This window comes from Falco peregrinus, chromosome 9 (assembly GCF_023634155.1).
Source record: "Falco peregrinus isolate bFalPer1 chromosome 9, bFalPer1.pri, whole genome shotgun sequence".
NCBI classification, from domain to species: Eukaryota; Metazoa; Chordata; class Aves; order Falconiformes; family Falconidae; genus Falco; species Falco peregrinus.
In genome coordinates, this window is record NC_073729.1 from 3,513,302 (window position 1) to 3,539,957 (window position 26,656).

Sequence of the window (26,656 nt, forward strand, 5' to 3'; positions counted from 1 at the left end):
CACTATGGGCAGTTACACCATAGATACGTGTATTAGTAGGTAACGTTCCTAGCACAGTAGTCCCCGTGATTGACTAGTTAGTGGAACAGGAAAAGGAGTGTTCCCTTCCCTGGTGTAGGTAAGTGCTTTTCTATGCTAATTCTTAATTTTCAGTGAAGCATCAGTATATTTGGTCGTGGTAAATACCATAGGATGAGAAGGCAGCACTTTCTGATTGATTTGACACCTCATGGAAATGACGGGAAAGAGCTCGGGTTTTATTTCATATTCCATACTGTTTCTTGTTTAAAATATTATCCATTACCTTGGAGCTCTGTGTTTTGCTGCTGTGATTGTACGTATAACTATTCAGAAATTTTGCTATAAAAATAAGGCGTACATGCATTTTCTCATTCAGGTTCTAAGGAGCTTGATCTAGTACACAATAGCAAGAGATACTTTAACATCAACGGTAACTTCTTGTGTATCGAACAAATGTATGTCTTCATGTTTTCTTATTTAGCTGATCTCTGTGCTTTCAAGTAATTCCTAGAGGTCCCTTGGACTTGTAATTGTAGTTTGCTCCAAAGAGAAATCTACATGCTTGCCTCCTCCTGAATCCCATTTACTTAAAAGTGTAAATCCCTCAGGTTTTCTTCTGTGTAGGCTTGAGGAGAAAAAAAAGGTACAAAAATAGATTTTCCTAAAAAAAAAATAAAAAAATAAAAAAAATTGAAAGCTGTATTTTAAGGAGAGCAGAGAAAATTCAGTGGTTTTCTTTGCAGTGGACTGATTGAAAAAAAAAAAAAAAAAACAAAAAACAAAACCACAACCAAAAACACCACACGCAAAAAAAACCCCACAGACCAACCTCCTCCCCCCCCCCCAAAAAAAAAAAAAACCACACAAAACAACTCAAACAAAAACAAAAACAAAACAAACAAACAAAATACCCAAACCTCCAAAAACCCACTAGTCAAGATTCTCTTCTAAGCGGTGAGTTGTGGTGCTGATCTGGCTGGTTTTTTTCATGATCACAATACTTGGTCTGTAGTTTTGGATTGCAGTGCCATCTCCAAATTAAACTCCCAGGTAAACTATCAGCTACCTGGCAATAATGTGGTATTCGGCTTTGAGAAATAGCCTCTGCATCTTCCCTAATTGAGGAACTGAAAATTTAAAAGTAACGTTATGTGCTAATATAATTGATGTCTGGTGGATGAAGGTGCTCTGCAAGGCTTAGTGTTCACAGCAGAATTAAGAGTAGTTGCTGGTTCGGTTTTCTTCAGAGAAGCGAGCAGTGACCGTCAGAGGGCAGCTGAAGCCTTAAACATCTTAACCTGGTGCTTAAAGGAGTTGAGGAAAACCTGCACCAAGTTTACAAATCTGCCTAATTGTCCACACTGCTTAATCCTGACGTGGCAGCAGGTCGTGCCTCTGAAGGCACGATACGTAGGGATCTACTGATTTCATTCCAGGATCGCATTCCACTTCTAAATAAACATGTATAAAACATGCAATTATTTGCTCAGACAGTTACCCTGTGTTTTTCAGCCGAGCCTTCAGGGCAGATTCCAGGTTTTGTACTGTAACATCTACTGACAAGGTAAACGCTCCAAGCGGCTCAGGTAAAGGTGATGAGCTACCGTGAGAAAAGGCAGCCAATATTCTCACTGTGAAAATCCATTCCGAATCTTTTAGGTAGCACAGGAAACAAATGTGCAGTTTAAAAACATCCTGAACCTCTTTATGAATATTGTTAAAACTATGGGCAGGAGAATTTTCTGATTTTACTGAGTTCATTGACCACACTTTTAAGAAATCTTCAAGTAATAGGAGCTTCCATTCATACATAGATTTGTTTCTTCAGCTGAAGTGAGCGCTGATTTCTACAGCCAGATGCGTTTTGATTTAGATCATGAAATGGTAGTGATGGATGAAGTTTTCCCTTTTTTTTTTTTTTTTTTTTTATACTTGTCTAGTGGCCCCCTCCACTAATTACAGGGGAAACAAACTACAGCCTGCCTGTTCCCTCCATCTGGGCAACTAGGATACAGCGAGCAAACGAGAGGGGCATTTATCTCCGCGCCTTTGACGCCCGCGCGCAGAGCTGTTAGGACCTGTGTGAGGGGATTTAACCTCACCCAGGAGAACGGCTTTGAGAGCATCTTTGTTCCCAAAGGCTGCTAGAGAATATACCAGGTGAGGTAACGCTCTGATGCCACTGGACTCTGTCATTTAGGCAATGGAGATGGGTGTCAAACCGTCACCAGTCACAGAAACCAAAAAATAAGAGACAAAACGAAGAGAAGAGCCTTCTCCCTGTCACTGTGATGTCTGTTTGGCCCATTACATCCGTAACAACAACACACAGTAAAACTTCCTCTAGGCACAGGAGTTAAGTGCAATGTAGCTACAATTTTTTCTGGTTTGTTTTTTAGAGACCCCTTAAACCCCCTTTTTTCCCCAGAAATCCCCAGTTTTGTGATCGAAAGGAAACAATTCACCTATTTCTGTAGTTTAAACAAGAGTATTTCAGTCATCTATTTTTACTCTTGTCTATTGTAGCACTTTAAAAAACCCACAAAACACACAAACCCCAAGATTTAATTATTTGACTGATATTTTTATTATTTTTTTTTACAAGTAAGAAATGAGAAAAGGTGATGACAAACTGATGTAGGAGCCCTTAAAGAAAGAGCACAAGGTATCCTGGGGAAAACAGGATTCCAGCTTTCCTAGGGTGCCTGCTTGCTTTTCCATGCGACCTTCTCTCTCTTCTGCTGACTTTTCCCTGGGGAGCCAGGCGCTGCGGAGGTTTCTGCAGTGCATGCTGTCATACACAGGCATTGCTCCACGTAGACATAGTTATAATTTATGCTTGTTCCATTTTGGCAAGTCAGGGTCACCTCTCTTCTGTGGCTGCTGAGCTCCTGGCAGCAGCTACACTCATGTTGCATCTGGTTTGCTTCAAAGGAGTATCTGTGTTGCGCCAGGGAAAGAAAATACCACTTCTCATTAAAAACCCGACACAGAGAAGCCCCCCAGTGACGCTTGTCTTGGGGGTTTGGGGTGTGTGTTGGGGTTTTGTTGTACAGCCTCCCACCCCCTCCCTCGAATGCGATTTTAATTACCTGTCTCTTTAGTAGTGCAAGTTGCTTCCATTGAGTCTGATTCTACTCAATGGAATCATATAAAGGCAGTAACTTCCTTGCTATTCTGGGATCATAGAATCACGTAGGTTGGAAAAGACCCTTAAGATCAGCGAGTCGTGCCCTGCATCCTGCTCCCAGCCCTTGCGGACGGGTGTCCCGTTGGGGACCTCCCCACGTTGCTAGGGCCACCCATGAAGGGCTGACAGTGGCTCAGTGAGCACTTCTGTCAGCTCCCTCGGTACCCTGCAGTGGCTGATTGAGAGACCAGTATTAATGAGGCCGTAGAGATGCTGAATTAAGTGTTTGGAACTCACATGGAGAAGCCAGGACAAGTGCCTTGGCAGTAGGCCAGCTCAACAGGTTCGGAAGATTCGCAGTCACTGTGGTGGATCACAGTTGTTTTGCTGTGAACTTTGCAGGTTTGACCTTCGTAAAAAGAGAGGGGTGGGGGTGGAAATGGATACTTCACATCACCAGTTCAGAACTAAATGAGTGCTAACACAATTTTGAAGTGCGTGATGTCTGATGATTGGGATCGGCAGTGTGTGACGGGGGCGGTGGATGCTGTGTAATGTATCTGGAGTTTTCAGGTTGTCCCGTCTCCGCTGCCCGGTGGCTTTGGAAGGTAATGAATGCAGAGGCTTAAGCGCTGGTGCTTGGGGTTGTGGTGTTTAGTATCAGGAAAACAAATCTGCTTTTTCCTTTTTGCATAGATAGTGAAACACAGTGTCTTCATAAACAGAGTAAGTGAAAACTTGAGGGGGGGGGGGGGGCGGGGGGAGGAATCCTTCCATCCACTTAAAGATAGAAGTTGAATACAGTGCTCTTCAAGTAGAAAACGTGAGTACAGCATTACTTACGTTTGCATATTTTGCAGCAGCCATCGGGAGTAGTCTCTGTTTCATCCTTTGCAAAAATAAGGGAGAAGGGTTTGTGTTAATGCACAGATGACAGTCGTGAGTAAGAAAATGAATTACCATCACCGATACTGGGCAGAAGGCTCCTCTGTGATGAATGAAAGGATGGATCGCTTACTGTCGTGTCCCCCCCCCCCCCCAGAAGTCTTGCATCTTTGTAGCCACATGCAGAAATACTTAGCTTTTCTTATTACTAACATTACAAGATTAATTTCATTCTGAAGACATTCCTGCAACTTTAGCAAAAGCAATTTGTTGTGTTCTTCCTTGCCTCTCCTTGGTCTTTCAAACTGCTTTCAATCAATGAAGAATTGATTCAAACTTACAGGATCGCACTCCTTGGGGTTGTACTCGGGGCATACTTTTTTAGTTTGGACTGCAACAAATTGATCTGAAATTTTTTCACATTTGTAATGGCTGCAATGATCTAGTACCAGGATGTCGTCAACCTAAGATTTCATAAGAAAAGCAAAGAATTAGGTTTTTTTCACTGTAATCAAGTATAGTATGATTACTTAAAAAATGCCTGAGCTAATTAAGCTGTCACACCTCAAAGATTCTAAGATGCTTCTGACCTTTCAAGCAGCAAAAGCAAAATTTTGCAAACTAGCTGGCTTGGAAGTTGAAATCCTGGATCTGAACATTCATACTATGGATTAAGAACCATTACCCAGTTATTCACGTGTATCAAGAAGTTATCCCTAGTGTTCAGTTCAGAAAACTGGTGTGTTGTTTTCAGAGTATTTCAGTATTAATTAGACTTTTACTAGTAAGAAACGTGAGTTGACTCTTGGCCAATGCACGTTAGAAAAGCTAATGGAGAGATCTGAAAACGAAAGGAATACTTACATTGAGCACGTGGATGGTGCCGTTACCTAGTTGGATGCTGCAAGCAACTGGAACGCACTTCCCGCAGCACTTTCCATCCTCAGTCGTATACTGATGACCCTGCTCACGAGGATACAAAAGTATTTTGATTTGATGATGGAGAATTCTAGTCTTCCCCTAACTGAGGGCTGACGGCAGCCTAGAGGAGGTGAACTCACCGGTGGGCAAGACGTTTCACACTGAACTCTCTCACAGCGCATAATATTTGCCTTAGTCACTGGATCTTTCTCAGAGGTGCAGGTACAATTAACGCATGAATCGTTTACTACTGACATTCCAACCTGGAAGACGGAAAAATAATTCAAATGGCAACTGTTTCTAGATGATGTATAGGCAGAGATGAAAGCATTGCTGAGAACCGTTAAGGTTGCTGAAATGCCAGTGCAACGGAGCTGTTAACTCTCTTAGAAGATAAAGTTGTTTGGCTTTATGCCTTGCAAGAAAGGACACATTAGGAGGAAACTAATGGAGCAGTACAAAGGGGAAAAGTAAATTAATAAAATACAGGTAAGACTGGCTTGTATGGCCTCATTATTGTGCCAGCTTTTTAGTGCTCCATTTATGAGGTTTTTTCCCCTGTATGTCATGTTATGTGGTTATAAAACAATTATAACTTAGAAATGGAGATCAAAATAGTTGGATTTGTATGCAGATACATAAGCAGAGATACAAATTTACACATGGATTTCAGTCTTTCTGAAATGTGTCCCCAAAAGACTTCAGTGCTAATGTTTAAATTTTGACTAAATGATCTAAGTTTACCAAGTTTAGCAAAAAAATTTAGGTAACAAATAAAGCAAAAATCGTAGTTTTATGTTTGAAGCTTCTCTGGGCTTATTTCAACGAGTGGATGAGTCTGGGCTTGTTTGGAAAATTTGTTGATTCCAGAAGTAAGAGAGGGTTTAAAAAGAAAGTACATCACTAAATGGTACACTTGTGTTTCACGCTGTGTGTTGAGGAAATCTTCTGTGGCAATTTTGGTTTTGACATTAAAAAAAAAATATAAGGACTAGAGATATAAAACATGTACTGGGAAAAGAATGTTCTCAAAGGCTTATTTTGGTACAAAGGGTGTACATTTCACTTTCAGCAATATACCACTGTAAGTATAACATTCTTACCTTGTACAGTGTACCGTTGTGCACGCAGCTGTCATTGAATGGTTCTGGAAAAACAACAATAAAAAAAAAATCTGGAGTAAACAGAAATTGTGAGACTCCTAAGTAGTCAAGATGTTAGCAAGTTTTGTTAGTAGCATGGAGATTACGGAAAACTTGCATTCAATCCCCCTCTGCATGCTTAGACCTTGTATCTAGTGTAGCTGACTGTTTAAGTCTCATCTTTGAAATTAGCTAGAAGAGTTGAAGAGGAATGGTTTCAAGCTTGAACGATGCGTGGAAAAAGTCCCTTTTTTGCTCTTCTGATACTGGGTTAACCGCAAATTGAGTCAGCTGTTTCTTCTTCAAAACCTAGAAGTCTAGTAACCTTCAAAGGTGCTTCAGTGATTGATTCTTCATGACCTCTTAGAACATGGCTTGGATGGAAGATTGACTCGGAGTGGGGAAAAGGGTATTCTTACTGTGGTAATAGAAATAATTGGACAATGTGGCGGAGCCCATTCATGCCTTTCACAGAACTACTTCATACTTGGCTGTTCCATTGTTTTCTGTTTTGAGATTTAATTTATGGCTACCTTTTTATTCTTTTGTATAAATATATGTATAAAAATATGTTTATAAAAATTATGTACACAAATAGACATTAAACTTGGATTTTTAAGTTTTCATGAGCATTCATGAGCATTATTGTTTCGCATACACTGACAATTCAGTTACTGATTAACAATTCACTGATCTATTGCTTTGTGTTACTTGCTTTTGTAGTTAAATTTTCTGCTGGCTTATTCTTGTGTTTATGCATCTAGTTTAGCTATGGTTAGGCTGATGTTAACATGCTCCAATGTTACATTAATAATATTAAATAAAAGGCATGAATAATCTTTATGAATACAGATACAGAAATAGTTGAGCAACATAGACCACTTGAAGGTTTAAAGTAGTATTCTTCTCTCCCACCCATTCCAATCCTCTCAGCAAACTTCATCAAAAATAGCATTTTGTTTTCAAACAAACTTATAATGCATATTTAGCCAAAAACAGGTGCATGTTCACTGAGCCAGAATAGTCTAAGGAAGGTTTTGCTGTTACCGTGATACCCAAAGAACTCATCTAGATATGAACGGAAGTGCAAATCTAATTTACCAGAGTCTGTGGCCTGGTATTTATATTTGTACTTTTAATACTTACTGCACTTAAATTCAGGACAGCATGGGTCTTTTGGTGGTTTTACAGTCTCTAAATAGAACCCCAGTTCACACTCTGGTGGCTGAACGGACTGGCATAGGACCGGCTGGCATCGTGTGGTAGCAGTGTGGGGGTCGCAGACACACTCCTGGCATTCACTTGTCCAGTTCTCTCCAGGCTAAAAATATGGAAATGGTTTATTCTTAAGTGCTCTCTCACCCTCGCTGCTCTGTTTCAACATAAAATAGACTCTTAAAATAGGTAGGGAGTTGAGATTAGAATTTTCTTAGCCTATGTTTGCAGGCCTTAAGAGCAGGCAAGCTAAGATTGCAGAATTTTCTTCTGTATAGAAAGAATGAGAATGTGACACTTTCATTGCTGGTCTACTTATTTCTATGATATTTAAATGTTTTTTATTTAAGAAAAAAGTCTCTGCTGTGGTATTAGTGAGCTTTTCCATCTCCAGATTACTTAAAAGCCTAGTAATGCCAGGCTGGAGAATTGTGAGCTATCAGGTCATTTGTAATGTTACCAGCTGTGCACTGAAATACCTACAAGTTGACTTGATTTGGCTGTTAGAGGACAGAGATTGGGCTGGCGTTGCAACGGTGATATATTAGAAAATAATGAGGGGAACCACCTTTCGTGAAGGATTCACATCAGTACAGTTTCTTCCTGCTGGAGTTGTGAGGGTTGTTGCTGTAGTTGTTCCTGGGGTGGTTGGAGGACATGGCCCCAGGGTCGGGGCAATTTCACATTCCTCGCTGCAAAGTCCATAAACCTTACAGCCAGCCGCGTCTGTTATGGTGTATACGAGTTCCCCTGGGGAGGAAAATTGAAGGAGAAATTAAAAGACCAATGAAAACACTTAGGCAAAGAAAACAAGAAAATACTGTGAAAATGTACTGTATTCATGTATTAAAAGTTCTATATTTGATGATTTTCACTGGTTATCTTTAATTAAATAGAGTATTAAGGGTCTATATTGCTTATGAAAATTTTTATAACTGTAAAATAAGACACTTACCAGGAGAAAATAAATTACCATACATGTGACAAAAACATGGAGTTGTTCTGCTTGATGTAACGTATGTACTTGCTTCTGTTGTGACAGGCGTGCTGGGGGAAAGACTGGAGATGGCCGAAGTGTTTGTTATAACGTGACTTGATTGTGATGTACCGGTTGTAGCTACTGTTGAGCACAAAACAAACACTAGTTTCCAACACAGGATTTTGATCTCATAATTTTACATATTGGAGAGAACTGTGCACCGTTCCATCCAACATTTTGGTTGCCCTCAACTATTTGACCTACTGCTAAGTGGGGACTGTGAAAATCCTTTAGCTCTATGCTAAATATCATCTGAGAATTCACAAATATTATGACATTTAGCTCTAACATATTCAAAAGTTTCAAACTCACCACTGTCTCCCTCAAGCTCAGGATAAGTTGTATCAAGGCATGGGGTTCACACACATCTAACAGATATTAACAGCAGAGGGAAATGTAGATGAAAAAGTGGTTTAGGTACTGGAAGAAATAGTGATGATGGCAGACAGAAGAAGTCACAAAAAACAATGATATGAATTTTGTCATAGTGAAACAGCTGTTTATAAGCTTTCCAGAAGTAAAAAATGACATATCTGGCCTGGCTGTGGTAGTGAAACGTCTGGGGAAAACAATGGAGACACCACTTCATCCAGTAGAAGAAAAAGATGTTGGAAAAATACCTGTACGGCCCCTTGTGCTTGTAGTCGCTAACTGGGTGGAGGCAGTAGTGGGTGCTGTTGGAGTCTTGATCGTCACTATGGAGGTTTCTGTGTGAGCAGACATGGTCATTGTTACTGTGGTGCTTCCTGGAGTGGTCCTGGAGGTGCTGGTGGTGCGTCTGGCTGAGGTGGGCACTGTTGGTGTGGGTGTGCTGGTGGTTGCACCTGTTGTTGGAGTGGGAGAGGTCCCTGTGGTGCTGCTTGTGCTTGTAGGTGTGGCAGTGGGACTGGGGACAGCTGTGGTGCCAGTGGTGGTGGTTGTCGCTGGTGGGTGAGATATGGTGGAGGCAGTACTGGGTGCTCTTGTAGTCTTGCTAGTCACAGTGGAGGTTTCTGTGTGAGCAGACGTGGTCGTGGGCGTTGTGGTGCTTCCTGGAGTTGTCCTGGAGGTGCTGGTGGTGCTGCTGGAGGAGGTGGGCACTGTTGCTGTGGGTGTGCTGGTGGTGGTTTCACCTGTTGTTGGAGTGGGAGAGGTCCTTGTGGTGCTGCTTGTGCTGGTGGGTGTGGTGGTGGTTGTGCGTTCTGTTGGTGTGGCAGTGGGACTGGGGACAGCTGTGGTGCCAGTGGTGGTGGTTGTCGCTGGTGGGTGAGATATGGTGGAGGCTGTAGTGGTGGATGTTGGAGTCTTGCTTGTCACAGTGGATGTTTCTGTAGAGGAGACTGTGGTGGAGGGGCCTGCACTGGTGGTTGGCGGTGATGCTGTTGTGCAGCCATCACGGTCACAGCACAGCACCCTGATCTCGTAGTTGAAGCACATGGGGTACTTTTTGATCTGGTCCTTGTTTCTGCACACAAGCCCAGCGTCAAGGCTGCACTCAAACTTCTGTCCCAGTTTGTCCAGATCCCTGTCAGGGTAATCTTTAGCACGGCACTCGATGCCTTGAGGCTTGTCGCACAGGTCATAGCCAGCGGCTCGGATTTTGGCAAACGTCTCTATGTCTCCATTTTCACTTCCAGGTTGAGGGGAATCCACGTCAAACCACTGGGTCCAGGCACAGCAGCTCGTTGTGCTGTGGGGGATGTGGGAGGGATTGGTGGGTGATGTGGTGGGCACTGTTGGTGTGGGTGTGCTGGTGCTTGTGCCTGAATTGGGAGTGGGAGTGGGAGAGATACTTGTGGTACTGGCCGTGCTGGTGGATGTGGTGGTGGTTGTGCGTTCTGTTGGTGTGGCAGTGGGACTGGGAACAGCTGTGGTGCCAGTGGTGGTGGTTGATAGAGGGGATGTGGTGGAGGCAGTAGTGGTGGATGTTGGAGTCTTACTTGTCACAGTGGAGGTTTCTGTGTGAGCAGTCGTGGTCGTGGGTGTTGTGGTGCTTCCTGGAGTTGTTCTGGAGGTGCTGGTGGTGCTTCTGGAGGAGGTGGGCACTGTTGCTGTGGGTGTGGTGGTGGTTGTGCGTTCTGTTGGTGTGGCAGTGGGACTGGGCACAGCTGTGGTGCCAGCGGTGGTGGTTGATAGAGTGGATGTGGTGGAGGCTGTAGTGGTTGATGTTGGAGTCTTGCTAGTCACAGTGGAGGTTTCTGTGTGAGCAGTCGTGGTCGTGGGTGTTGTGGTCCTTCCTGGAGTGGTCCTGGAGGTGCTGGTGGTGCTGCTGGAGGAGGTGGGCACTGTTGCTGTGGGTGTGCTGGTGGTGGTTGCACCTGTTGTTGGAGTTGGAGAGGTCCTTGTGGTAATGGCCGTGGTGGTGGGTGTGGTGTTGGTTGTGCGTTCTGTTGGTGTGGCAGTGGGACTGGGAACAGCTGTGGTGCCAGTGGTGGTGGTTGATAGAGTGGATGTGGTGGAGGCTGTAGTGGTGGATGTTGGAGTCTTGCTTGTCACAGTGGAGGTTTCTGTGTGAGCAGACGTGGTCGTGGGTGTTGTGGTCCTTCCTGGAGTGGTCCTGGAGGTGCTTTTGGTGCTGCTGGAGGAGGTGGGCACTGTTGCTGTGGGTGTGCTGGTGGTGGTTTCACCTGTTGTTGGAGTGGGAGAGGTCCTTGTGGTGCTGCTTGTGCTGGTGGGTGTGGTGGTGGTTGTGCGTTCTGTTGGTGTGGCAGTGGGACTGGGGACAGCTGTGGTGCCAGTGGTGGTGGTTGTCGCTGGTGGGTGAGATATGGTGGAGGCTGTAGTGGTGGATGTTGGAGTCTTGCTTGTCACAGTGGATGTTTCTGTAGAGGAGACTGTGGTGGAGGGGCCTGCACTGGTGGTTGGCGGTGATGCTGTTGTGCAGCCATCACGGTCACAGCACAGCACCCTGATCTCGTAGTTGAAGCACATGGGGTACTTTTTGATCTGGTCCTTGTTTCTGCACACAAGCCCAGCGTCAAGGCTGCACTCAAACTTCTGTCCCAGTTTGTCCAGATCCCTGTCAGGGTAATCTTTAGCACGGCACTCGATGCCTTGAGGCTTGTCGCACAGGTCATAGCCAGCGGCTCGGATTTTGGCAAACGTCTCTATGTCTCCATTTTCACTTCCAGGTTGAGGGGAATCCACGTCAAACCACTGGGTCCAGGCACAGCAGCTCGTTGTGCTGTGGGGGATGTGGGAGGGATTGGTGGGTGATGTGGTGGGCACTGTTGGTGTGGGTGTGCTGGTGCTTGTGCCTGAATTGGGAGTGGGAGTGGGAGAGATACTTGTGGTACTGGCCGTGCTGGTGGATGTGGTGGTGGTTGTGCGTTCTGTTGGTGTGACAGTGGGACTGGGGACAGCTGTGGTGCCAGTGGTGGTGGTTGATAGAGTGGATGTGGTGGAGGCAGTAGTGGTGGATGTTGGAGTCTTACTTGTCACAGTGGAGGTTTCTGTGTGAGCAGTCGTGGTCGTGGGTGTTGTGGTGCTTCCTGGAGTGGTCCTGGAGGTGCTGGTGGTGCTGCTGGAGGAGGTGGGCACTGTTGCTGTGGGTGTGGTGGTGGTTTCACCTGTTGTTGGAGTGGGAGAGGTCCTTGTGGTGCTGCTTGTGCTGGTGGGTGTGGTGGTGGTTGTGCGTTCTGTTGGTGTGGCAGTGGGACTGGGGACAGCTGTGGTGCCAGTGGTGGTGGTTGTCACTGGTGGTGGGGGCGTGGTGGAGGCAGTCGTGGTTGATGTTAGAGTCTCGGTTGTCACAGTGGATGTTTCTGTAGAGGAGACTGTGGTGGAGGGGCCTGCACTGGTGGTTGGCGGTGATGCTGTTGTGCAGCCATCACGGTCACAGCACAGCACCCTGATCTCGTAGTTGAAGCACATGGGGTACTTTTTGATCTGGTCCTTGTTTCTGCACACAAGCCCAGCGTCAAGGCTGCACTCAAACTTCTGTCCCAGTTTGTCCAGATCCCTGTCAGGGTAATCTTTAGCACGGCACTCGATGCCTTGAGGCTTGTCGCACAGGTCATAGCCAGCGGCTCGGATTTTGGCAAACGTCTCTATGTCTCCATTTTCACTTCCAGGTTGAGGGGAATCCACGTCAAACCACTGGGTCCAGGCACAGCAGCTCGTTGTGCTGTGGGGGATGTGGGAGGGATTGGTGGGTGATGTGGTAGGCACTGTTGGTGTGGGTGTGCTGGTGCTTGTGCCTGAATTGGGAGTGGGAGTGGGAGAGATACTTGTGGTACTGGCCGTGCTGGTGGATGTGGTGGTGGTTGTGCGTTCTGTTGGTGTGACAGTGGGACTGGGGACAGCTGTGGTGCCAGTGGTGGTGGTTGATAGAGTGGATGTGGTGGAGGCTGTAGTGGTGGATGTTGGAGTCTTGCTTGTCACAGTGGAGGTTTCTGTGTGAGCAGTCGTGGTCGTGGGTGTTGTGGTCCTTCCTGGAGTGGTCCTGGAGGTGCTGGTGGTGCTGCTGGAGGAGGTGGGCACTGTTGCTGTGGGTGTGCTGGTGGTGGTTGCACCTGTTGTTGGAGTTGGAGAGGTCCTTGTGGTGCTGCTTGTGCTGGTGGGTGTGGTGTTGGTTGTGCGTTCTGTTGGTGTGGCAGTGGGACTGGGAACAGCTGTGGTGCCAGTGGTGGTGGTTGATAGAGTGGATGTGGTGGAGGCAGTAGTGGTGGATGTTGGAGTCTTACTTGTCACAGTGGAGGTTTCTGTGTGAGCAGTCGTGGTCGTGGGTGTTGTGGTGCTTCCTGGAGTGGTCCTGGAGGTGCTGGTGGTGCTGCTGGAGGAGGTGGGCACTGTTGCTGTGGGTGTGGTGGTGGTTTCACCTGTTGTTGGAGTGGGAGAGGTCCTTGTGGTGCTGCTTGTGCTGGTGGGTGTGGTGGTGGTTGTGCGTTCTGTTGGTGTGGCAGTGGGACTGGGGACAGCTGTGGTGCCAGTGGTGGTGGTTGTCGCTGGTGGGTGAGATATGGTGGAGGCTGTAGTGGTGGATGTTGGAGTCTTGCTTGTCACAGTGGAGGTTTCTGTGTGAGCAGACGTGGTCGTGGGTGTTGTGGTCCTTCCTGGAGTGGTCCTGGAGGTGCTGGTGGTGCTGCTGGAGGAGGTGGGCACTGTTGCTGTGGGTGTGCTGGTGGTGGTTGCACCTGTTGTTGGAGTTGGAGAGGTCCTTGTGGTGCTGCTTGTGCTGGTGGGTGTGGTGTTGGTTGTGCGTTCTGTTGGTGTGGCAGTGGGACTGGGGACAGCTGTGGTGCCAGTGGTGGTGGTTGTCACTGGTGGTGGGGGCGTGGTGGAGGCAGTCGTGGTTGATGTTAGAGTCTCGGTTGTCACAGTGGATGTTTCTGTAGAGGAGACTGTGGTGGAGGGGCCTGCACTGGTGGTTGGCGGTGATGCTGTTGTGCAGCCATCACGGTCACAGCACAGCACCCTGATCTCGTAGTTGAAGCACATGGGGTACTTTTTGATCTGGTCCTTGTTTCTGCACACAAGCCCAGCGTCAAGGCTGCACTCAAACTTCTGTCCCAGTTTGTCCAGATCCCTGTCAGGGTAATCTTTAGCACGGCACTCGATGCCTTGAGGCTTGTCGCACAGGTCATAGCCAGCGGCTCGGATTTTGGCAAACGTCTCTATGTCTCCATTTTCACTTCCAGGTTGAGGGGAATCCACGTCAAACCACTGGGTCCAGGCACAGCAGCTCGTTGTGCTGTGGGGGATGTGGGAGGGATTGGTGGGTGATGTGGTAGGCACTGTTGGTGTGGGTGTGCTGGTGCTTGTGCCTGAATTGGGAGTGGGAGTGGGAGAGATACTTGTGGTACTGGCCGTGCTGGTGGGTGTGGTGGTGGTTGTGCGTTCTGTTGGTGTGGCAGTGGGACTGGGAACAGCTGTGGTGCCAGTGGTGGTGGTTGATAGAGGGGATGTGGTGGAGGCAGTAGTGGTGGATGTTGGAGTCTTACTTGTCACAGTGGAGGTTTCTGTGTGAGCAGTCGTGGTCGTGGGTGTTGTGGTGCTTCCTGGAGTTGTTCTGGAGGTGCTGGTGGTGCTGCTGGAGGAGGTGGGCACTGTTGCTGTGGGTGTGGTGGTGGTTGTGCGTTCTGTTGGTGTGACAGTGGGACTGGGCACAGCTGTGGTGCCAGTGGTGGTGGTTGATAGAGTGGATGTGGTGGAGGCTGTAGGGGTGGATGTTGGAGTCTTGCTTGTCACAGTGGAGGTTTCTGTGTGAGCAGTCGTGGTCGTGGGTGTTGTGGTCCTTCCTGGAGTGGTCCTGGAGGTGCTGGTGGTGCTGCTGGAGGAGGTGGGCACTGTTGCTGTGGGTGTGCTGGTGGTGGTTGCACCTGTTGTTGGAGTTGGAGAGGTCCTTGTGGTGCTGCTTGTGCTGGTGGGTGTGGTGGTGGTTGTGCGTTCTGTTGGTGTGGCAGTGGGACTGGGTACAGCTGTGGTGCCAGCGGTGGTGGTTGTCACTGGTGGGTGAGATATGGTGGAGGCAGTAGTGGTGGATGTTGGAGTCTTGCTTGTCACAGTGGAGGTTTCTGTGTGAGCAGACGTGGTCGTGGGTGTTGTGGTCCTTCCTGGAGTGGTCCTGGAGGTGCTTTTGGTGCTGCTGGAGGAGGTGGGCACTGTTGCTGTGGGTGTGCTGGTGGTGGTTTCACCTGTTGTTGGAGTGGGAGAGGTCCTTGTGGTGCTGCTTGTGCTGGTGGGTGTGGTGGTGGTTGTGCGTTCTGTTGGTGTGGCAGTGGGACTGGGGACAGCTGTGGTGCCAGTGGTGGTGGTTGTCACTGGTGGGTGAGATATGGTGGAGGCAGTACTGGGTGCTCTTGTAGTCTTGCTAGTCACAGTGGAGGTTTCTTTGTGAGCAGACGTGGTCGTGGGCGTTGTGGTGCTTCCTGGAGTGGTCCTGGAGGTGCTGGTGGTGCTGCTGGAGGAGGTGGGCACTGTTGCTGTGGGTGTGGTGGTGGTTTCACCTGTTGTTGGAGTGGGAGAGGTCCTTGTGGTGCTGCTTGTGCTGGTGGGTGTGGTGGTGGTTGTGCGTTCTGTTGGTGTGGCAGTGGGACTGGGGACAGCTGTGGTGCCAGTGGTGGTGGTTGTCGCTGGTGGGTGAGATATGGTGGAGGCTGTAGTGGTGGATGTTGGAGTCTTGCTTGTCACAGTGGAGGTTTCTGTGTGAGCAGACGTGGTCGTGGGTGTTGTGGTCCTTCCTGGAGTGGTCCTGGAGGTGCTGGTGGTGCTGCTGGAGGAGGTGGGCACTGTTGCTGTGGGTGTGCTGGTGGTGGTTGCACCTGTTGTTGGAGTTGGAGAGGTCCTTGTGGTGCTGCTTGTGCTGGTGGGTGTGGTGTTGGTTGTGCGTTCTGTTGGTGTGGCAGTGGGACTGGGGACAGCTGTGGTGCCAGTGGTGGTGGTTGTCACTGGTGGTGGGGGCGTGGTGGAGGCAGTCGTGGTTGATGTTAGAGTCTCGGTTGTCACAGTGGATGTTTCTGTAGAGGAGACTGTGGTGGAGGGGCCTGCACTGGTGGTTGGCGGTGATGCTGTTGTGCAGCCATCACGGTCACAGCACAGCACCCTGATCTCGTAGTTGAAGCACATGGGGTACTTTTTGATCTGGTCCTTGTTTCTGCACACAAGCCCAGCGTCAAGGCTGCACTCAAACTTCTGTCCCAGTTTGTCCAGATCCCTGTCAGGGTAATCTTTAGCACGGCACTCGATGCCTTGAGGCTTGTCGCACAGGTCATAGCCAGCGGCTCGGATTTTGGCAAACGTCTCTATGTCTCCATTTTCACTTCCAGGTTGAGGGGAATCCACGTCAAACCACTGGGTCCAGGCACAGCAGCTCGTTGTGCTGTGGGGGATGTGGGAGGGATTGGTGGGTGATGTGGTAGGCACTGTTGGTGTGGGTGTGCTGGTGCTTGTGCCTGAATTGGGAGTGGGAGTGGGAGAGATACTTGTGGTACTGGCCGTGCTGGTGGGTGTGGTGGTGGTTGTGCGTTCTGTTGGTGTGGCAGTGGGACTGGGAACAGCTGTGGTGCCAGTGGTGGTGGTTGATAGAGGGGATGTGGTGGAGGCAGTAGTGGTGGATGTTGGAGTCTTACTTGTCACAGTGGAGGTTTCTGTGTGAGCAGTCGTGGTCGTGGGTGTTGTGGTGCTTCCTGGAGTTGTTCTGGAGGTGCTGGTGGTGCTGCTGGAGGAGGTGGGCACTGTTGCTGTGGGTGTGGTGGTGGTTGTGCGTTCTGTTGGTGTGACAGTGGGACTGGGCACAGCTGTGGTGCCAGTGGTGGTGGTTGATAGAGTGGATGTGGTGGAGGCTGTAGGGGTGGATGTTGGAGTCTTGCTTGTCACAGTGGAGGTTTCTGTGTGAGCAGTCGTGGTCGTGGGTGTTGTGGTCCTTCCTGGAGTGGTCCTGGAGGTGCTGGTGGTGCTGCTGGAGGAGGTGGGCACTGTTGCTGTGGGTGTGCTGGTGGTGGTTGCACCTGTTGTTGGAGTTGGAGAGGTCCTTGTGGTGCTGCTTGTGCTGGTGGGTGTGGTGGTGGTTGTGCGTTCTGTTGGTGTGGCAGTGGGACTGGGTACAGCTGTGGTGCCAGCGGTGGTGGTTGTCACTGGTGGGTGAGATATGGTGGAGGCAGTAGTGGTGGATGTTGGAGTCTTGCTTGTCACAGTGGAGGTTTCTGTGTGAGCAGACGTGGTCGTGGGTGTTGTGGTCCTTCCTGGAGTGGTCCTGGAGGTGCTTTTGGTGCTGCTGGAGGAGGTGGGCACTGTTGCTGTGGGTGTGCTGGTGGTGGTTTCACCTGTTGTTGGAGTGGGAGAGGTCCTTGTGGTGCTGCTTGTGCTGGTGGGTGTGGTGGTGGTTGTGCGTTCTGTTGGTGTGGCAGTGGGACTGGGGACAGCTGTGGTGCCAGTGGTGGTGGTTGTCACTGGTGGGTGAGATATGGTGGAGGCAGTACTGGGTGCTCTTGTAGTCTTGCTAGTCACAGTGGAGGTTTCTTTGTGAGCAGACGTGGTCGTGGGCGTTGTGGTGCTTCCTGGAGTTGTCCTGGAGGTGCTGGTGGTGCTGCTGGAGGAGGTGGGCACTGTTGCTGTGGGTGTGCTGGTGGTTGCACCTGATGTTGGAGTGGGAGAGGTCCTTGTGGTGCTGCTTGTGCTGGTGGGTGTGGTGGTGGTTGTGCGTTCTGTTGGTGTGGCAGTGGGACTGGGGACAGCTGTGGTGCCAGTGGTGGTGGTTGATAGAGGGGATGTGGTGGAGGCTGTAGTGGTGGATGTTGGAGACTTGCTAGTCACAGTGGAGGTTTCTGTGTGAGCAGTCGTGGTCATGGGTGTTGTGGTGCTTCCTGGAGTTGTTCTGGAGGTGCTGGTGGTGCTGCTGGAGGAGGTGGGCACTGTTTGTGTGGATGTTATAGTGATGGTTGCGGTTTGTGTTTTAAGTGGGGAGGTCCTTGTGGTGCTGGCTGTGGTGGTGGATGTGATGGCAGTTTTAATGTTTATTGGCAGGGCTGTGGGACTTGAAACGACTGTGGTGCCAGCGGTGATTGTCATTATGGTCTGTTTGGCTGTGGAGACAGAAATGTTTGATGTTATAGTCTTGGTTGCCACAGTGGAGGTTTCTGTGTGAGCAGATATAGTCTTGGACATTGTGGTGCTTTCTGGAGTGGTCCTGGAGGTGGTGCTGGTGCTGCTGGAGGAGGTGGGCACTGTTGGTGTGGGTGTGCTGGTGATTGCACCTGATGTTGGAGTGGGAGATGTCCTTGTGGTACTGGCCGTGGTGATGGGTGTGGTGGTGGTTGTGCGTTCTGTTGGTGTGGCAGTGGGACTGGGGACAGCTGTGGTGCCAGTGGTGGTGGTTGTCACTGGTGGGTGGGATGTGGTGGAGGCAGTCGTGGTTGATGTTGTAGTCCTGGTTGTCGCAGTGGAGGTTTCTGTGGGAGCAGGCACGGTCGTTGTTATTCTGGTGCTTCTTGGAGTGGTCCTGGAGGTGCTGGTGGTGCTGCTGGCTGAGGTGGGCACTGGTGCTGTGGGTGTGATGATGTTGATTGTGGTTTGTTTTTTAAGTGGTGAGGTCTTTATGGTACTGTCCGTGCTGGTGGGTGTGATGATAGACATTCTGGTGGGCGTGATGATGGTTGTGCTTTCTGTTCGCATGGTAGTGGGACTGGGGACAGCCGTGCTGCCAGTGGTGGTTGTCACTGGTGGAGGAGATGTGATGTAGGTGGTAGTGGGTGTTGTTGTAGTCTCAGTTGCCAGAGTGGAGGTTTTTGGTGTTATTGGCTTTGTCTGGTAAGCTGTTGTTGAGACTGCTGATGTCTTTGTTGTGTGTGAAATTTCAGTTTGAGGAGTTGGTTCTTTGGCTGGCGGTGTCTGGGTGTTGTTTTTTTGTGATTCAGTTGTAGTTGTTTCTGGTGTTGGTTTTATTGTCTGTGTAGAAGATCGTGTTGCATTTACAGCCGTAGTGATTTTTTCTGTGGTTCTTGGTGTTGTAGGTTGTATTTCAGAACATGGTATGTAGCTGCAGCATGATATTCTGATTTCATAATTATAGCATTGCTTAGATTGTTGGTCTGTGTTATTGCATGTTAATCCTCTGGTTTGACTACATTCTACTGTTTGGTTAAGATTGTTTATGTCTATATCTGGGTGTTCTTTGGCTCTGCATTGAACAGCATCTGGATGTTCACACACAGTGTGTCCTTTATTTCTGAGATTTTCAAATGTTTCATAATCTCCACTGTCCTCTCTGTTTTCAGGCTGTGTGCAATCATACCATTCTGACCATGCACATACTTTCTTCACACATACGGTTGTCGTTACTGTAATTAAAAGGAGGAAATATAAGTCTTGTCTGTTCTTGTTAAAGAAAGCACCAGGAAAAAATTATTCATCTTCCATACACTTTAATGTTGCATGTAATATTATATATTATAATGTAGTATTTTAAAGCTAATTAATTTGTTTTGACAGTCTTGAATTTCATTTCTAAGGTAGGTTTTGATATCATGTCTGTATTATTTTTCTAGTGGTACTTTATGTGACATTTATTAAAAGATTTTGGTTTAACATAGATGAAATTATATCCTTTATGTGGAATTCATATATAGCATGATTACTATGGTATAAGTAAGAGGAGGTTAACACTTAACTGCATAACCACACAGGCTTTAAAATGTTTTTACAGGTAATGACTTTTCTAGTTATTTTAAAATTATATATTGAAATATATTTATAAATATAAAAATGTATGTAACATATATATTTGGTATATAATACATTATAATACGCCATACACATAAAATTTATAATCTAATATTTCTTTTCATATACTTAGCATTATGAAGTTAACCATGTGGAATATATACCACTTCCTTCATATAAATTTTATATACTAGAAGACTTAAAGTTTAATTTTCAGTTCTTGCTGTAATATTGTATAATTTTGTGGAAATATTTCTCATAATTTCTCAGAATTATATGGTGACAATAAGGATGTAAGTGCAGGAATAGTACAGAAGTGTCCTGCAGGAGTAGAAGGAAACTTTGGTTATTATATACGATTGGGAAAGGTTCCAAAGAATGGTTTTAAATAATTTGAGCATTCTGTCAAACTAGATTTCTTATTTTCAGTTTGCAATAATGTGGTCAGTAATTTTAAAATGGCAGTAATTTTCTTTTGTGTTTTCAGAAGTTGGTCTAGAACTGGTGGGGTTTGTCTGCAAAGAAATTAGGAGATTCACCATGGTGCAATGATTAGTAAGGTCTATTTTTTTTTCCCCTGGAAAACCCATGATGAAACAGTGGAGACTGAGCTCGTAAGAAATGCTGTTCTCATTTCTTCATCCTTGATTATGGTCATCTACAGGAACTGAAGCTGCCAGATGAATTGGTGGCTCCAGTAGAAGTCAACAGTTTTAACTAAAATGATATGCCACTAACTGATGAAAGGATGCTCCCTTTCAGGCAATTTTCAGTCCCTTCCAGAGATTATTCAGATATTTTAAAGAGTATTCATGCATACCTGAAGTAGTAGTTGTGGACTGAATTGTAGAAGATGGAAATGGAGTTGTTGTCTCATTCCAATATTGGCATCTAAAAAAATTTCTGCTCATTGCTCCATTGACATCACATGTTGCACTGAAACACCATCCAGTTCCATCTGTGGTGCTGTAGATGAGTTCACCATATTTATATGTCTGCCCTTCATAAATGCAGTGGCATGCTGTAATTCAGAAATTTATTGTCAGGCTTTTATGAAAAGATAATATCCAGTATTTCATTTTCTTAATAATTCTTCTTAGCTGTCTTACCTTTTTCATCAAACTTGCACTGTAAACCTTCTGATGTGCATTCACTGAAACAAAAAACATAAAAACCCACTTTTTTTTTATTATTATGTGATTTTATTAGTCATCTTTCTGCCAGATACTAGCTAGCATCAAAGGACAGGACACTTTATTTGTGTTTATTTCTTGAGTGTCCAGTTCATGTTGGCTTCTTTTTTGCTATTGTTTTCCAGAATCTTCCTTTATATTAACCCCAAACTTACTAATAGAACTGAAGCTAAATATTATGCAAAGCTACAATAGAAGTCTTAAGGAATATTATCAGTCTTTCTTCCTTATCACTTCCCTTGCACTTGCAATGTGTTTGTACTAAAAAGCAGGCTAAAAAGGCAACGTGTCTAAATGCTGCAAGCATTATAAGGATATAATAAAATCCATTGAAGTAGTCTCCTATTAGATATTTATACTCCTGGAACAATATTTTTCCTGCCATAGGAATAGGAAATAGAGAAAGCCTGGTTGTAGAGGACTTACTGTTCTCTTTATGTATTGTATCTTTATGCTGAGGATTTACAACAGAATCAGGAACAAATTCAACTAAGCATAAAATCACAGAAGAATTTCTTACTACTAATGTAGTAAGAAAACTGGCATTAGATAGTAAGGCACTATTTTTACACGGGCAGCATAAACTAGTCCCGGCATGTAACAGGAGCATGCAGTTTCCCACCACTGTTTTGATAATTTTGATTTGTACACAATTAGGCTGGTATGGTAAGTCTTACCATACTTTACATTCATCCCTTCTGTATATCTTTCCATCTTCAGTATCATAACAGTCACAGAGACTAACGCACTTCATCTGATCCTCATGAAAATATGGCTTTTCTGGTGGGCAGTTAGGGTAGCAGCCTGAAGGAAGGAAAAGGGCATATAGAAGGTAGAAAAGATGAGAATAAGATACGGTCATCAAAAGTTCTATTTGTGCAGAATGTGTTTGCAGGTCTTGCTTTTAAGTCTAGGAAGTAACGTAGAGCATCAGCAGAGCCCACCCACAAGGATTTAGTCCTAGAAATATTTTTAATTCCAGTTTCCATACTCTGTCTCCATTCAGGTGGATGCAATGATGTTGAAGAAAATTGAATGGTGCAAATGCAGCTGATGGGGGAAATACACTTCATTAAAGACCGTTAAAAAATATATAATGTACCACTTAAAGGTACTTGCAGTTCTTTTTACCTTCTAAACCTGGAAAGTTATGGAAGCATTTTCCACTTGGGTTCCTGCAGGTCTTCATACAGGAAGCTCCACAAGGCTTATAGTGCCATTCACATTCCCCTTGTTGATTGTAGTAATCACAAAACAGTGCTAAGGAGAAACAGAAATGTGAACACATTCGGAGAAAAAAAGCTTTTTTTTGACTCATGTCTGTTCACCGTATCCCTGCAATGCTGCTTGAACAGTCTTGAAAACCATGAATGAGTAGGGGAAATTGTGTGACGATCAAAACAGCTTAGTGTGGAAAGTCTGTGCAGTGAGAGTATACACATGTATAAGATACCTGAATGTGTGTTCAAGGACATCAGCAAGGCACTGAACACTCTCAGAAGAAATGTTTATGATATAAAACTCACGACAGATTGATGGGGTTCTCCAGGCTATGCAGGCACCAACTTCACTACACGCTTGAGCGTAGGCAGCTACTGCTGTACAAAAGCAATCACAGTCTCCTCCAGTGTCACATGCACATGCATCTGTCACACATGCTTGGTAATATTTTGCTGGTTCAACCTGTTATTAAAAAGAAATGTAATACTATACATCCTGCCATCTAAATTTTCTTAGCTTTGGTAGGGTAGTTTTCTTCAAATTGTAGTATCTCAGAAGAAAGACCTACATCAGTAAATTCTTTTCCTTTTGTTTATATACACAAACACCAGAGGTGATGCCAGATGATACATCCAAATCACATATTGACAGATATTTAGACTCCCAGACTTTTGTCATAGTGGAAGAAGAGATTAATGTTACCAAGCAATATTAGGCAATTGCACTTCAATATGAAGGTCTTTGCCAGTGGCAAGAGCTACGCTAACAGGATGAGCACAGTCACCCTACATTGTGTGGTATATACTTGGTGTCAGGTAAAGACTGTGCTGATACTTCGTTCTATGTTATTACTTCATTGACCTTGTGTTCTGTACATGGTTTGTAAGAATTTTTATTCAAGTGACACTACAAGAAAATACCTAGTCATTATGAGATTATTATTCTCGCATAATAGTTCAATATTTCCTCTGAACTAAGTGTCTTTTTATTACTTACAGATAGGGACTATACGTCTGTTCCATTGAGCGGGAATCAGGTTGAAGTTTTCCTGATGCAATTCAAAGTGAAACATGCTAATGAATTAGGCATACATGTTAAAATGTATGAGGATAGCAGCTTCAGTAATACACAGACATAGTCTTAAGAAAGTAAACTTCTGCCCTGGTAATACCTGAGAGTGACAGGCAGCAAACACGTTGCTATTGATGATGCTACACTGCTTCTCTGACCAGGACTTTCGATAAGGGTTGGTAGAACATGGGTCCTTTATGTTGTTAGCATCAGGACAGGTAGAGGATACTTTCCAGCTGTTTCCAAACTCTAGAACATTCTCTACCACAGACTGACTCCTTGTAGTAAAATCATTGATGCCATTGCCATCATAATTTCCACAGAGGCCACAGATCTGGCCCTGCAAAAGAAAATATATAAAATAGTAATGGATGTCAGAAAACTTGAAACAGCATCTGAGACTGAAAGAACACTTGAAATTCAGCTCTTAGAATGGTGCCATTCCATTCTAACATTCCTGAACATCCTCATCCTTTGTTTCCTCAGCAACAGAACACTGACCACTAAGGCTAGAAGGATACTGCTGTTGTCTTATTTTCTTTTAAGTCTGAACAGTAAAACAGTCTTTGTCATTGTAACCATCTGTCTTTGAGGTATGTCTTTAACAGGGAAACGATACTCGCAGTTGCCTGACTAAGCTTTTCATTTAAGCCTTGTTTTATGCAATAGATGTACATATAAAAAAACAGTCTTGCAAAGCTGTCCAGTCCAGGCACATAGTCTACTCATTGAGTCTTTAATGCTGTGAAGGCTTACAGATATAAAAAGAAATGATGTTTTCCTTGCACATCCAGAAATATCCCTCCTTCTAAATTTACGTATCTGTAAGACTGATAGGCTACAATAGATGCTATGCTTTCTCTATGAATCTAAGGTGCGTACTTTCCTTATTACTGCTATTTTTATAAAGTGCCAGAGGGTGAGGCAGCAAAGGAACCTATAATACTGAAATAAATTTGTATATTTATTTCTAGTTCTAGTTTACACCTAATTTATATACTAGTTCTGAACTAAACCTAATTTATATACCTAATTGAAATATCACTGTGGTATACAACAAGATAGCAAATTCCTCATTTACTGTGGTTTTTAGTACTTATGTATCAGAAGATAGAATATGGGGTATGACAATAGGAATACATTTTCCTTATCACTGTTTAGAAATATATTTGCAAAATAGATGGTAGCATTTTACAAGAGGTTTTCACTCATAATATTTCACTTCCTTGTTTGTGAAGTATAATAATTTCATTTGTGTGTCAATGAGAACCAGAAACAATGAATTACTGTCAGGATCCAGACTACTCATTTGATTTCTACACATGTAGCTATGTAATTTTAATAAGGTCTGATAACCTTTACCAAGGTTCAGTGAATAATTTTAACAAAGTCAAGTCTGAAAAAACAGTTTGCCAACTCAAGGTCTGTTAGGACAAATGGGTACTGAAAGCTGTCTTCAGAGCTCAGAACAGCAGCAGGATAATGACACGGCTTCCTGAGGCACCAGGGGAATGAAAAACAATATGGGATGTCCTGCAGGAATGCTAGAGATATCACCTGTTTGAGATCTTGGCAGGCTCTCAACAAAATTCACACACAGTACGAACCTGGACTGTAAATTGCCATTTAACTGATAGTTTCGCACCTTAAAATTGGGGCTGAGCTTGATGAAGAGGGTGGTTTTCTTGTCCCACATGAGGATCAGTCCACTTGTGGTCTCAATTACCAAGTACATGCCCATATAGCGGACTGTGTATGGCACCTTACCATTCTGACCTGTCTTTACGACACTGACATGCTCCTCACCAAGTATGAGTTCATAGCTCTGAAACAGGAGAAAGAAGTGATTAGAAATTCACTGAATAGCTGCATCTGTGCTCTTAAATATGTTTTTCTGATTTTTAGAGTACTAAAAATAGTTTATATAATGAAAACAAATAATCCAAATATGATAAATCAAGCCTATTTGTTCAAATCTCAGTTCCTGAAACTGTAGTAAAAAAAAGTGTTTTAAATGGTGTAGGTCAAAAAAGGGTGTTTTGGCATCATGGGGAAGCTACACTGCACAGAGTAATTTTCTGACATGACAGACTGATTTTTGCTAAAGACTGTTTTCCTATAGATCTGTAGTTTGTCCAATAGTGGTATAAGACAGTGTGGGAAATGGAAAAGATAGAAAGCTGGGAAGTTCTATCAAATATTTCACCTGAATTTCGTTTAAGCTTAATTTACAAGTTGATTTGCTTTTTAAAATATTTTTCTAACTTCCTTGAAGTGATGGATATCTAGGCTTCTCCTAAGCCCTAAACAGATTCAGAACAAAACTGGTCTATACGCAAAACCTTCTTACCTCTAAGAAAACTTTGATTGATTTTGAGCAAGTTGTCCCAGTGTTGCCACAGGGAATATTTTCAGTGATAACCCTGAAGGTTCCATTGGCTCTGCCACTCCTCCCACAGTGGTCCTGGGTAGAGAGTAACATTTTAGAAGTCCATTGTTTTGTGGACATGATCAAGGTTACATCTCATTTACTATTGCTAATTTTCAGTACCTGGACTAGTGTGTATTCACAGTTTCCATTGAAACTGAACCTTGTGTCATCAAAGGTGTTATAATGACCATCTCCATAAACAGCGCAAGTGCCCAGACATTGATCTTCAGTGCATTCCCACTTTCTATTCTTGCAGAAACTAAGAATGAGAATAGAATATTTTAATAATAAAACAACTCACTGTTTTGTGCAAACATATCCCAACAACTTAGCATTTGTTTGGCAACTCATCCCTAGTAAATGTTATATTGATTCTGGGGGTAAAATAATCTTAAATTTTTCATGTAAAGAATTAAAGCACAATTCTGTTCTGCTACTCTGAACTGCAAAATAGGATAATATTTACCGAACACTGTAGTCCCAAAGATTTCCTCCCATTCTGTGCTTTGGCCATCTGCCTACATCAGAACAAAACCTGCTTGTACTGTTTAATCCAAAACTAACAGACCCATCAATTGACAAAATGTGCAATCCAAATCTTCCCTTACTGCTGAACTACTTAAGATCTTAGGAGAGGCAAATGATGGAACCAGGAATGATACTTCAGAGGAAATATTTACCAGGTGTTACAGTCAACAATGATCTTTTCCCCAGGCTGATACATGGCTTCATTGTGAATACATGGACATTCCTCCTCAGGAATACAACCACCATTCCCGTCTGATACAAGCCCGGCTGGGCACACGCAGCCAGATACACATTGCGTGCTATACTGGAAAAGTCAAGAGGAAGATAGACTTTCAGGATGAAGTAATCACAATAGAAAAAAGAAGATTAAATTATCATAAAATGTGTTTATATGATCTTATGGCTGCCCAGCTTAAATGGGAGAGAACTACAAACTACTTACAGGAAAACGGAACCAAAAGGGAGTTATTAGCTATTAATTTAATAGAACATCAATCTGTTAAAGATTTTATGTAGGTTTTATGTATGCCAATTCTGATTGCTCTGCTAGAGTCTGTGGAATTTGAAATACATTGAATCTTAAGTCTTGCTCTGTGTTAGCTGAAGAAGCCTTGCACTTTGTAGTGGGTCACTTGTCATTGAATGGAGCTTTAAAAAGAACATTAGTAATTTATTATTTTTTTTTTCAGTTTGGTTGAGTTACATTGAAACATGTTTATCTCA

General features: G+C 44.9%; 1 protein-coding gene across 1 annotated transcript in view; it reads right to left on the reverse strand.

The window, feature by feature from the left end:
• Positions 1 to 2,122: 2,122 nt before the first annotated feature.
• LOC101923753 (mucin-5AC-like) overlaps positions 2,123 to 26,656 on the reverse strand; it is a 44,979-nt gene continuing 20,445 nt past the window's right edge. The window contains exons 21-38 of the mRNA XM_055814170.1: positions 26,086 to 26,237; positions 25,526 to 25,664; positions 25,325 to 25,438; positions 24,620 to 24,799; positions 23,075 to 23,314; positions 22,209 to 22,365; positions 21,814 to 21,942; positions 21,360 to 21,486; positions 20,599 to 20,642; positions 20,300 to 20,510; positions 8,974 to 19,109; positions 7,865 to 8,088; positions 7,246 to 7,420; positions 6,061 to 6,104; positions 5,098 to 5,220; positions 4,378 to 4,500; positions 3,449 to 3,597; positions 2,123 to 2,961 (exon numbers count right to left, since the gene is read on the reverse strand). Coding sequence (XP_055670145.1) covers positions 2,718 to 2,961; positions 3,449 to 3,597; positions 4,378 to 4,500; positions 5,098 to 5,220; positions 6,061 to 6,104; positions 7,246 to 7,420; positions 7,865 to 8,088; positions 8,974 to 19,109; positions 20,300 to 20,510; positions 20,599 to 20,642; positions 21,360 to 21,486; positions 21,814 to 21,942; positions 22,209 to 22,365; positions 23,075 to 23,314; positions 24,620 to 24,799; positions 25,325 to 25,438; positions 25,526 to 25,664; positions 26,086 to 26,237 — 12,711 coding nt within the window. The 3' untranslated portion in view covers positions 2,123 to 2,717. The remainder of the gene's footprint in view (positions 2,962 to 3,448; positions 3,598 to 4,377; positions 4,501 to 5,097; positions 5,221 to 6,060; positions 6,105 to 7,245; positions 7,421 to 7,864; positions 8,089 to 8,973; positions 19,110 to 20,299; positions 20,511 to 20,598; positions 20,643 to 21,359; positions 21,487 to 21,813; positions 21,943 to 22,208; positions 22,366 to 23,074; positions 23,315 to 24,619; positions 24,800 to 25,324; positions 25,439 to 25,525; positions 25,665 to 26,085; positions 26,238 to 26,656) is intronic.